The sequence below is a fragment of the Falco peregrinus genome, chromosome 1 (genome assembly GCF_023634155.1).
Source record: "Falco peregrinus isolate bFalPer1 chromosome 1, bFalPer1.pri, whole genome shotgun sequence".
In the NCBI taxonomy this organism is placed as follows: domain Eukaryota; kingdom Metazoa; phylum Chordata; class Aves; order Falconiformes; family Falconidae; genus Falco; species Falco peregrinus.
Window position 1 is genome coordinate 93,942,818 of NC_073721.1, and position 12,309 is coordinate 93,955,126.

General features: G+C 53.4%; 3 protein-coding genes across 3 annotated transcripts in view; 1 reads left to right on the top strand and 2 right to left on the bottom strand.

The window, feature by feature from the left end:
• The window catches only part of TECPR2 (tectonin beta-propeller repeat containing 2), a 59,603-nt gene extending 52,206 nt beyond the window's left edge, over positions 1–7,397 (top strand). Inside the window, exon 21 of the transcript XR_008745719.1 lies at positions 426–7,397. The gene's annotated coding sequence lies outside the window, so the exon portion shown is untranslated. The remainder of the gene's footprint in view (positions 1–425) is intronic.
• A 1,137-nt stretch (positions 7,398–8,534) lies between these two features.
• On the bottom strand, positions 8,535–10,269 carry ANKRD9 (ankyrin repeat domain 9). Its single transcript, XM_055795432.1, has 2 exons — positions 10,107–10,269; positions 8,535–9,804 (listed from the first exon to the last, which is right to left on the bottom strand). Exon 2 carries the CDS (start codon positions 9,733–9,735, stop codon positions 8,857–8,859), a length of 879 nt encoding a protein of 292 aa, XP_055651407.1. The 5' UTR covers positions 9,736–9,804; positions 10,107–10,269; the 3' UTR covers positions 8,535–8,856.
• On the bottom strand, positions 10,103–11,224 carry LOC129785381 (basic proline-rich protein-like). The gene is made up of 2 exons (XM_055817503.1): positions 11,165–11,224; positions 10,103–10,615 (listed from the first exon to the last, which is right to left on the bottom strand). The coding sequence occupies exons 1-2, from the start codon at positions 11,222–11,224 to the stop codon at positions 10,103–10,105; spliced, it is 573 nt and encodes a 190-aa protein (XP_055673478.1).
• Positions 11,225–12,309: the final 1,085 nt, after the last annotated feature.

Sequence of the window (12,309 nt, forward strand, 5' to 3'; positions counted from 1 at the left end):
AACTAGGAAGGCAGGCAAATGTTCTGATACCGCTGATCATACAGGTTTCTGTAGGGTCCAAGCTCAAGACTTGCTATCACAGTACATGCAGCCCTTTTGCCAGCTGAGCTATAAGTCATTGGCTCAGATGGCAAAATTGGCTTTTTTTTTTTTTCTTCACAGACACCAGCTAATAGAAAAAGGTAGGATACGTACCTTTCTACCATGCTATGTTTAATGCCTCGGTCATCAAGGCCACTTATGGTGAACATCACATTAAAACAGCATGTTCGGTATGTGTATCTCCTACAGAGTCAGCTGCATCGGTGTCAGGGTTGAATCAGAGTAAAGCTTCAGTGTAGCCTCATTAATGAATAGGGCCTGGTAAGGTCACAGTCCAAAGCAGGGATTTGGTTGCATAAATTTCTATGCTTTTGTTTTAACAGGGAGTCTACACAAGATTTGTTTGGTATCTGAGCAACCAGTTTCTAAAGCATCAAATCCCAAGCAGAGGCAGGAAAGGCTTCTTTTGATTCTGGAACAAAAGACTTCCGAATACCCTCCCAGTACAGTGCCACTTCTCCATGCATGAGCTGAAAATGCTGAAAATGTGAATAGATGCAGATCCAGACTACCAGCTGGGACTTGCCACCTCCCAAAGTGAGTGCTCAGTACTGCTTAGCACCCTCTGAAAGGCACATGCATTTGCTTCGCAGAGCTTTTCTTTTTGAGTTGGAGGTGGGCAGAGCCAAGCTCTGTGTCTCTCCTCCCCTATTCTGCCTGGCTTTAGCTTGGGAAGTGACTCCCCCGCTATCAGGGGCAGCAAGGCAATTTGCTCCCCCTTTTTCTCCTGCAATCATTCAGCAGAAGTGGAAATGGGATGGGAACACATGGGAGTCCCGCTGTTTGAGCAAAGCACAGAGGATTGTGATTCCCGTTTTGGCCCCGGCAGGCTTAGCTGTGCAGTAGAGAGAAACATGTGCTTGTTAACTCCCCGACTTGTACAAGCAAAATGCTGTTTGCTGGTGCAGCGTGGACTGCTGCAGGGCATGAGCTGCTGCTTGCTGGCTTCGTGTTGAGTGAATGCTTCTGAGACTTGAGGAGTTAAGGGCCACTGCTGTGGCCACTGCGGGGCAATACTGAACCAGAGACCCCTGGCGATAAGAATATTTGCTGATATTACTTGAGAAAAAGCTCGAGCTCCGAAGCTGGGATTTAACTGCTCTATTCTCTCTAAACTGGTAGGGGAGGAGATGTGATGTGAGTTTGCTGTTTGTCCTGTGGGCAGTGCATCTGTACCACAGGCCTATTATTGCTAGGCATACCTAAGCATGCACATAAGCTGATACCACGTGGTAGCAAAGAATTAGGCCCTCAAGTTCTCACAATGTTCATGATGCAAGTGGTGTGGGCCTTGGTCCCATTGTCTGTCTGGCTGTGCTGTCCTTCTCGACCTCCAGGTGCCTCCTACTCGGTGCTTCTCCAGGGACCTGATCTCACTGGGGAACTGGGACATAGAAAATCTCTTCAACAGTGAAGGACAGCTTGGATGCTGGCCATGCTCTTCGCCCATCTCTGTGCTGGCAGCGTGCTTCCCCTGCACCCTAGGAGCAGGGGTGTAAGTAGTGCTGGAAGGGGCCAGTGGCAGATGAGTCCGGGGACAGGCTGTACGGGGTGAGACAGCTTTATTCCTGAGAGAAGGGATGGAGGGTGGAGTGTCTTCCACTGCACACCCAGTCTGGGGTGACAACCCTCAGGAGAAGCCATAGTTCCCTGAGAGATCAGACTGACTGGAGTAAAGGGTTGTGAGGAGATACACCTGAGTCTTTCACCTAGAGCTTGATACCACAGCGCTGGCTGATAGGGTGACAGCTTGCTTGACCTGTCCTGAAGGTTGGGATGATGGTGCTGAATGTGAACTGGCCATCTCTGGCCAGCACGTCGTACAGAGCTCCAGTGCCCCAGCCGATGCTCTCCGTAGCGAAGGCAACCAGGGTGATACGTACGCTACCTTGTCTGTGCAGCTGGCATTTCACTTTGAAGGAAATGATACTGGTTTATCCTTCAAAATACTCTACCCGCCGAGTGACTCAGTGAGTGACTCCCCTGGTCTGCGCTCCCGGCAGCTCTTACCTCAGGGCTGTCTCCACAGGTGTTTTTCTGCCAGGGCGTTCTTGGTCTGACCACAGCTGTGGTGCGGCTGCTGGCAGGGAAGATGAGGTGGCAGCAAAGCTGAGTCAAACCCCGAACATCTGACGGAGGAGGCAGACCTAAGGGCGTGCCACACTCTTCCTGCTAGTGTGTGAGTGTTTCCCCTTGCCAGCACTGAGAGCTGTGCAGTGGCTTTTTGTCAGACAGCTGTGGCCCTACTGCACTCTAGTTTTCCTAAGCCCTGTGATCCCTGAGGTTCCAGCATCCCTCCTGCTGGGCAAGCCTGCAAATGTGTTTCAGTGAAAGAAGCAATGTGCCCCTCCCCTCACAGGAGCGGGCCACCTCCATGACTAGTTCAATACTTCTGCCCAGCCTGCCTTTGGCCATAGCCCTTTCTGTGCATGTCATTGACAAAGGGCTGAAATCAGTCTGAGAGTCTACGGCTACATCCTTCTGTCCCGTCACTTTGGGTCACTACCCATCAATAGCTTTCCTTATTGCAGGAGTGGGAGAGAGGGGGAGAGCACTAGCAGATGGTTTTGGAGGAAGGGACATTCAAAAACTCAGCTCCTCAAGGGACTTCGTTCTCTCTCTTACTGTGAGTTAGAAATTACTTATCCTTTTAGGCTTTGCTCTAAAATGCTGCCTCAAACATTGTCAGGGAAATGACACCGCATTAAAAATATGAATGTCATGTATTGTAATGTGTTTACTATAATTTACTTGCACCATTAAAAAGAAGAACCCTAATGATTATAAAATTAAGCCTGAATATTAAAAACATGATGCCACCCCACCCGCCCCCGCCCCTTACATCAAAACAGCAATTACCCCTGGGACTGGAACAAAGGAGCAGCGGGACAGTTCTGGGCAGGGGAGCTCTGCTGGCTGAGAGAGAAGATGGGGCTGCCAGTGTTCCAGAGTAGGGGTCTGTGGACACTGCCCGATCACTGGTGTGGGAGGTGGGAGGACACGCAATTTGCCCTCAAGGCAGCGAGGCTGTGGGAGAGGAGCCATGGTGCTGGTGGCGAATGGTGCAGGGATCGAGGAGCCAAGTGGCAGGGAGGACTCTGTCCTCCTCAGAGCTGGAAGCTGCTCCCTGTCCTGGCTGAGGCGTGCAGCCAAGTGCTTTCTGCCTGGAAGCCTCACTCTTCACTTGGCCTCTTTCCATTGCTTTCCACAGAGAACCCTAAGGGAAGAGCTCGGCTGGCCCCCATGCCTTGCTCATCTCCCTGTTGCGATCCATGGAGCTTTCTGCCCTTGTGCTTGCCTTAGGTGGGGAGTGCAGGAAAGGGGAGACTGGCCCGTGGTCTCCCCTCATATCCCAGGCACGCAGGTCTCACCACAGCTTAGAAGAATGGGTTGCGTCAGGCCTGAGTTTGGGAATTGAACTTTCCTGAAGAGGAAGGGTTGATTTGCACTGTGTGTCCCGTTAGATTTGTAGTACAGGAAACATAACATACAGTGGCTGGTGTGACTGGAGCTGACACAGGGTCCCAATTTACTGGCTCAGACTCTTGCTGAAACTTGCTCAGAGAGCTGAAGCCCAAGCACAGAACATCTGCTTTCCCTGCTTCTCTGAGGTGGGTCTCTGCCTCCCTCCTTGCTGGCTCAGATCCATTCCGGTCAATTCTCTCATTTGCATTAGGAAGTGATTAATTTTTCTACAGAAGAAGGAGGCAGAGTTGATGGCAGAGGACGTTTTGTGGTTTAGGGACGGACAAGAGGTTGAGATGGTCTGGATGGGACCTTTGCTTGGCTCAGCTGCAAGTTCCTCAGAGAGCCTTGGATGCTCCACTGTTCTGTAAGGCTGGACTTAAAGCAGATACTGCAAATCAATCAGATATGATAGGCCGAGCATGGGAGTGGCTGGCCTGTGTCATACACAATTTAGATTAGATGACTAGACTCTCCTGACTTTAGCAATAATTCCTAAACATGACGAGTGTCTCATTGTTTGAGGCTTCTGAAGATTTGCTTCTTTGATTTATGTGATCCTTCCATTTGTCAACTAAACCACTGGGCAAAGAGATACCGGTCGTTTCAGAGGTCATCAGGGCAAGTGGGGGGAACCTTTTATCTCAGCTGAACTCGGATCCATTTCTTTTAGTAGCAGTGAGGGATCTCTGATTTTTTTGCAAACTGTATTTCTGTTTTCTGCTATGACTGCTGAGTTACATTTTGCAAGAGAGGTCTGCTCCTTCTGTTCTTGTGCTACTCGTGCACGTGTACCTGCTTGGTGGAAAGAGCAGGAGTAAATCAGTGCAAGCAGCAGCCTTGCAACACCATAGATGTGATTCTTGTGCAGGATAATAGAGGACAGTCTGATGTGGTCTAAGCAAGTAATAGGCAGAGTTTCTTTTTCACACATTGTAGGTGGAGAGACCACTGAAGCCAGGCTGGGAAGTTGGTGATCAAACCTCAGGCAGCTGCTGACACCAACCAGTGATGGAAGTACTGTTATTAACGTAGGTGTTATGAAAATTGGTTTGCAAGGATTTACAGTGCTGTTTAAATATTAAGCACGTGGCATGGGTGCCTTGTTTGCTTAGTGGGGAGCATTGACCTGAAGATGGGGTGATGCAATGCACAATGATCTGCTGATGTCAACAGATTTGTTATATTGCAAGTCAAAACCCCATACGACTTGAACACCAGACACAGGATAAATAGAGATTAAGAAACAAACCTGGCACCATGGCCCATTTCCAGTCTGTCTTTCCATGCCTCTGTGCTGGATCTTTGTCATTGCTATTTTCAGCTTCATTTTCAAACCAGCCTGTAAAGCGCTACCTATAGCCGAGGCCGACTCTCCTGGTGGCAGGTCTTGCTCTCGGTGGTTTCCTGCTTCCTTTTCTCCTTTACTTAACGCCTGCCTTCGTTCGCAAGACTCGTCCACACAGAGGAGCCTGTTCATTAACAGCCCTGTTTCTCTCCTTCTGAAACTATGAAACCCTTACCTGTCTGCAGGAGATATTCTTTGTGCGGTGCTGAGTGTTAAGCTGATGTTAGGCTTGATATTCCATATCTATGCATATTCATAAAGTTAGTGATTTTCAGGTGCGCTTAATGTCTGCATCTTCTGACAAATTTAAGGTGCCCACCTCTAGTGATGCTCATACCAGGCTGTGACCGTGGCAAGAACAAGGATGCAGCTTTTATGGCAGGACAGTACATCGGAGAGCAAGACTGAGATTGATGTTAAAGGGATTTTTTTAGACTATTTAAACCACCTAGTTTTGTGTTCACAACAATTTGAATTTTTTGACTACTTAATATTTTGGGTAAAAGAAGGCCGTTAAAGATCCAAAATGCCTCTTTTAAACGAGTTACTCAAAATTACAATAGAATTCAGCTCCTTCAGCAGACTAGACAGGCTAAACTTTGGAACTGCTGAAAGGAGCTGCAGAGAGGAGTCAATTGCAAAGAGTCAAAAATGAAAGTAACCTGGTACTCAGTCCCTTGCTTTCTGAATGAAAGTGTTTCAGGCCTTTTTTACCTGTCACAGCAAATAAAATCACTTGGTGCTGAAAGGTGGGTTGTATAAGAATATTTTGTTTTGAAAGTGCTTGAGCAACACGTGGGAAATACTTACTTGACCGCTGCTTCATGATAGTAAGTAGTTTTTTAGAGGAATGTAACTAAGCTTTTTGGGAATGCTGGCTCTATATACTGCCTTACATGCTTTTGAAAGCATTTCCTACAGACGAGTAATTTGCCTTGTGTGACCAGATTAACCTGTGCAGGTAAGACAGAAGTTTTTAAGTATATGTCCTTATGCTTGTGCTCTCATGGTGTTAGGATTTCATGAGTCTTCTTTCCCACACCTTTGTGGCCAGCTCCCTGACTCTAGCACTGGCAGTCCTCTTCTGCAGAGACATAATGACTGTCCATGTTTGCTTTATTAAGCTTGTCCACGGTGTTGCAACTGGCACTAACTGGCATTTTTGCTGTCAGCCTTTGCCAAGAGACGGAGAACTGAACGGGCTGTGAAGCCTGCACTCCACTGTGCTCCAAAGGTGGCAGAGGACAGAGACATGCTGGCAAGTGAATCTGAGGAAAGCTGATGCCACTGTTGCTTGGTCTGTAAACAAAGGACTTCTGTTTCCAAACCCGAGAAACCCCAGCCTTTTTCCAAGCTGTGACTCTGTTTGAAAAACAAGCCTGGACCCAGTTGGGTGAGTGATCTCTGTCATCACCATGTAGTTTGCCCGCAGTTCTTCTCATCCTCTCCAGATTAAGTATCCCAGACACATCCAACGACCCACATGCAGCAAGGTCTGTCAGTGACCTTCAGCAGAGTGATCCCAGCATGGGCTCGGCAATAGGCTTGACTTCTGTCCTAGAATAACAGGAGGGGTACAGCAGTTAGCTGACTTTGGACTCATCACGGTGTATTGAGGGGACCCTTTCCGTTTGTTAAAGTGAATTACCCAAGAGCTGGTGGGAGGGCTGCGGGGAATCACAGGGGCAGCTTTGGCCTTGAATTCTTGTTTGTTATCGGGCCCATTTTAAGGTGTAGGGTGTCCTGCCCAGCCTGTCAAGCTGTTCCAATCCGTAATTGCCATCACAGCCTGGGAGCAGGAGTGTCTTCCAGCACTCAGTTCAACTAACCAACTCCCCACTGCTGAATCTCATTATGTCTTTGTCAGCAAGGCTGATAAACCTTGTCTCCCACCCCCAGCTCTGTCTCTTCCCCCACCTCAAGACACTTTTCCATGTGCAAGTTAGACCTGACTGCTTTAATTCTCATCTGTTTTGGAAGACGCTTCCCCCCCATTATTACAGAAGCAATGGGGAATGTGTACTTAAACAAAGAATTTAGCAGCATAGACTTTTACATTTTTTTTAAGTAGCTAAGCGAGGGATTAATTCTTTGGAATTCTGTATTTTTATTATCAACAAGGTAGCTGAAGAGAACAGTTAGAGTTGTTCTATGCTTTCCAGCAAGGGACATAAATTTCCCATGGTAATTAGTTTGAGCATGTATCAGCTTGGTTTCTTGGGAAAAAGGAACATTTGCTCTTCTAGGAAACATTTTCGGTGCCATCAGTCTAAGAATAGCAATCTTCTTTCTGGTGCATCTCAAATTTCAGAAGTATGGCTTGTCTTGTATTGTGCATGCAATATGGAGATTATTTTAGATGAAATATCACTCTGTTCAGCTGAAGCATGAACAGCTTATAGTGCCTCATTCTGTGGTTTTCATTCCTTTTTTTTTCCCCTAACCAAAATTAATTCACGAATAAAGAAATTTGTGCCTTGAACATGGCTTCTTATCTCTGAGCGCATCAGTTCCTTGATGACCCCAAAGGGAACAACAGTGCTGAAATAGTTTAAGTGGCAAACAACTCCCTGGCTACAAATTTAGGCACTGAAACAAAACCCTACAGTTTCACTGACGACTTCCAAGAACAGAGGCAAAGCTACAGTGCTGCGGCCTAAGAGATTCCTGTCATTGCAATGCTGGTGGAGCCGGCACAACTTGCTCCCTGCAGAGCAGGCAGGGGCAGTGCCAGTTTTACAGGGAAGTAAGCAGCACGACTGCTCTGAGTGCTGTGGAGTAAAGGTTGCAGAGCAAAGAACCAAAGCTGTACCCTTTTCTCAGGACTTTGATCTGTCTAAGCACAAGTGTTGGAAGCAGGACATTACCCCTAAAAGGCTTTTTGATCTGGAGCAGCTGGGAAGGTGTTTATGCGCCTTGGTTGTGGGAAGGCTGGATATCTAAGCTACTCCTCTGGTACCCAGAGTGGACCCCAAGACTGCCACAGCTCTCGCAGCTAAACCTAAGCCATCACATTCTGCTGGGCAATGGTAGCAGAGGGGCTGGAATCCACCCCAAAAAAGCTGCTCTAGGGTCCTGGGCCATTGCCCTATCTACAGAAATCCCTCCGGGCATAGCAGAGGGCAGGCAGAAGGAGGCTGGTCCTCCTGGCCTGTGCTACCCTCCTCAGCCTGCAGCCATTGCACAGAGGGACTGCAGGGGCGGTCGATTCCTGCCTCCTGCCAGGGCAGGAACACCTTTGGCCAGAGCACCACGTGTGCTCCTGCTCTCTTCTGCCTGACAACACGCACCTTGGCTCTCCCAGGGGAATGGGGAGAACCTTGCAAGGAAACCCAACTGTTACTTATGCATATTTTAAAATACATTTTGTTCAGCTGCGCATCCCTGCTGGCCTTGTTTAGGGAAGTTTTAATAGCGTCTGGCTTCTCTTTGCTCTTGTGTACAAGATGAGGAAGTTTTCATCTGTGCCTTTAAAAAAAACCCACATCCCTGCCAAGATGTATTAGGAGAGCTGTAAAAAAGGAGTCATCCTGTTCCAGGACCGCGAGGCTTATGTAACAGGGAAATCCTAACGAAAAGATACTCCCCCACCCAGCACACTTTCCAAGGCACATGCTACTTCAGGGTTTTCAGTTGCTTGATTTGTATTTTGATCACATCTGCCACGGGTTTATTCAGATGTATTTACAAATATATTCTCCCACATACCCTCATTTGCACATGCCATAGAATGTTCTTATAAAATGCAGTGCGGACCTCACCTCACCACAAGGATCTTTAAATAAAATGTATTGTAAAGTGCCAGGTACAATTCTTTTTAAAAATACAATTCTAATTAAAACAGATACTTGGCCACCACATTAGTGGCTTCATATACCAACACATTTTTAGCACAACAGTCTATTTCTGTCAGGTGAGCGGGAGGCTCTCATACCGCCCCTCTAGCTCTCCAGTTTCAAGTCCAAAGGCTTTAGAAAATGAGGCAGAGGCAGATCATCCAGAGCCTCGGGGAAATGCTCGGGTGAAATGGTCCTGATCAAGACACGCATGGCTCTGACAAACAGCGACGGGGGAGCTAAGCCCACCAGGCACTGGAATCTGTTCTCCCCCACGAGGTCCTGCCACCGCTGCCGGTTGTCCACCAGTTGCTGTTTCATTGCAAACTGGAGGTCCTGAGGCACGAAGAAGAAGAGGCAGTCGAGGCAGAGGAGCTTGGCACGCATGTTGGCTGCTGGCGCGTGGGAAATCTGCTGCAGCAAGGTGTCGAGGGGGGTATTCCCAGCACTGTCCCGCAAGCAGGGCGAGGCGCCGTTCCCCAGCAGTAGGAACAAGCACTCGGGGCGCACCAGCTCGCAGGCCACGTGCAAGGCTGTCTTGCCACCCTCCACGCGGCTGCAGCCCTGGCGGTCCAGGTGGCCGGCTCTGTCGCTCGGCGGGAAGGCTTGGATGGCCTTGAGGATTCGGAAGAGGACGTGGACCCGGTTGTAGCGGACAGCCATGGCCAGGTGCGGGGCTGAGGACTGGCAGCAGCTGAAGCTTTGGCTGGGCACGGCCAGGGCGCTCTGGGGGAACTTACTCAGCAGGTGCCGGGCATAGGGCTGGTGGTCGTGCACCAGCGCGTAGAGCAGGGCCTCCGAGGGCGAGTAGACGCTCACCTTGCCCCCGTCCTCCCAGTGGAAGACCTCCATGGTCCGCATGTCCTCCAGGAACCAGACGGGCAGCAGGTCCCTCACCGCCTGGTAGAAGGCGAAGGAGGATTTCTTGCACTGCTTCTGGGACTGGGCGCCGCGGCCGCCGACCCACTGGACGCTCCAGGGCATGGCGGGCGGCCGCGCTCCGCCGGGGGCTGCCTCCCACCTCGGCGCACAGCGGCCGCATCGGGATCGGACCTGCGGGAGCGGAAGGGCCGTCAGCACCGGGGCGGCCAGCACCGGGGCGGCGCCCGCCTCCCCTCCCCTCCGCCGCCGGCTCGGGGCGGGGGCAGCGAGCCGCGGCGGCCCCGCTGCACCGCACGACACCCTCGGTGCCGGGGACACCCGTACCCCGGCGCGCAGGAGCTCGCTCCTCCCGCTACACGGGACGCCCGTACCCCCGGTGCCCGGGACCGGCCTCTAGTCGGTGCCCGGGACGCCCATACCCCCGCGCACGGTAACGCCTCCCCGCACGGCCGCCCCGCTCCCCCGCCGCTCACCTCTCCGCTGGTGCCGCCGCCCGCGGCCGCCGCAGCCGCAGTGGAGGGGCGGGAGGCGGGAGCGGCGCGCGCCGCCGCGGGGCCCTTTTATCCCCACCCCCCGCCCCGGGCGGTGAAGGTCGGTCAGGACCGGGGAACTGTCCAGCCGCCGCCGATTGGCGGCCGCCCCGGCTCCCCCGGGCGCCCATTGGCTGCGCCGAGAGGACGGGGCCCTGCACCACCGCGTGCGTCACGGGCGGCGAAGTTCCAAGAAACTTGGCCGCCGGCTCGGAGTCCCGGCGGGGGCGGGGCGGGGGCCGCCGCGGGGGCGGGGCGTGGGGTGCCGGGGGCGGGGCCCAGGGGCGCGGGGTCCCGGGGGTGTAGGGTCCTGAGCGCGCGGGGTCCCGGGGCGCGGGGTCTCGGGGGCGAGTGGCCAGGGGGTGCAGGGCCCCTGGGGCATGGCGTCCAGGGGACGTGGCGTCCGGGGAATGTCGGATCCAGGGCACGCGGGGTCCTGGGGGCGTGATGTCCTGGGGGCGTGGGATGCGGGGAGCACGGGGGCCTGGGGACAGGGGGGGGCCGAGCCCGTGAGGGACGCGGGGGCACGGCGCCTGGGCCGCAGGGAGGCCTGTGCGCCGGGGCTGCGTGGCACCCCGGCTCCTGGGCGCGGGAGGCCGCCAATGCGCAGTGCCCCGGGCACGGGGGTCCCGGGCGGGCGGTGTCACACCTCCCAGCTGCCCTGGCACGGCACGGCCCGGCCCGCGCCAGCTCCCGGCTCGCCCCCTGCCCGCCCCCGCGGGTGGCTCTGGCACGGCTGCGGGCCCGCATGTGTGCGCACACGTGCTTGCTGCAAAACCCCGTGGCTCCCGCTGTCTCCCCGGCAGCGGCCCTTACCTGCAGCCCGCCCCTGCTGACTGTCACCCGCCGGGCTTTGGCTGCCGGAGCGCAGGGAGCTGGTGGTGGCCCAGGGTGAGGCCAGCACTGCGGCAGCCCTGCCCCGGGTGGCTGCGGCCCCTCGGCCCGAAAATGCGTGTGTGCAGGGAACAGCCACGCGCTGGTACGGCAGGCGCTGCCGCTACCGGGGTCTGCTCGCTTATAAAGGCCTCCCTACTGACAGCAGATCCTGGGGTCTGCTCCATCTTGTCCCCCCTCAAGCGAATTCAGAGCATTTCCCGTTTTCTCGCTGTGTGTTTGACCCCCACTGTGTCCCCAGCTTGCGGCCGTTGCCGTCTCAGGCAGGAAGGTGCCATCAGACCCTCCGCAGGTGGGCGATGCTGGTCGCTGCCGAGTTCACGGACCACAGCTCTGGTTTCTCCATCCTCAGTGTCCTCCAGCCTTCCCCTCGCCAGCACGGGAGCACAGCTTCTGCTGATGGCTGCTGTGGCAGGTGATGCTTTCCACGTGTCCCAGCACCATGTGTGGGCACACACATGGGGCGATCGCCAGGCACATTCTGGCGATCTGGCCCCACTTTCTTGCAGCCCTCTCTGTGAAGCTGCTCGGGGCAGCGGGGAGGGAACCTGCAGCACACTGCCAGCCCATCCCTTGACCCTGATGAGAGCGAAGCTGGAGAGGAACAACCGCTCCCTTTGTCGGGCCCCTTCTGAACTGCCATTCAGCCGGGGGAACAATGCTGAAACTGTGCTCCCTTCGCTTTGCAACTTCTTCCCTGACATGCAATGCTCACCCCAAAACCCAGGGGTCCGTGCAAGGGGGTTCAGGCAGATGGGTGAGCCAGCCAAGACGCTGCACACCGCTGTCGCACTCAGAAACTCTCGGTGACCACATTTCAGGGAAGGGAAATCAGGGTAGCATGGGCTGAGCTGCTTCGCTGGAGAGAATTACATCCAGTGTTTGTCAGTGCGATTCATCATCTGAGGATCCCCGCAGATCCAACGCGGCTCCTGGCGTCTCGGATGTCAGCCACGGCACGGAAAATCCTCTTTCATCGCTCGTGTCTGATTCCAGGTGAAAACTCATTAAAGCCAACCGCTTCCACCACTCCCTGCGATCACCGGGGTACTCGCCTCTCAGTCGCATCCTATTACTGCAGACACAAGATAATTTGTACCAAAGTGCAGCATCAAAAGGAATGGTTTAAAAATAGCCAATTCTGTAGCCTTTTCCTTTGTGCCCGGCACAGCCTCACCCGCCTCGTGCCTTGCCAGCCATCGCTGATGGCTGTGGTACCCACCGCATCGCTGCGTTCCGCCTGCTCCAGGAG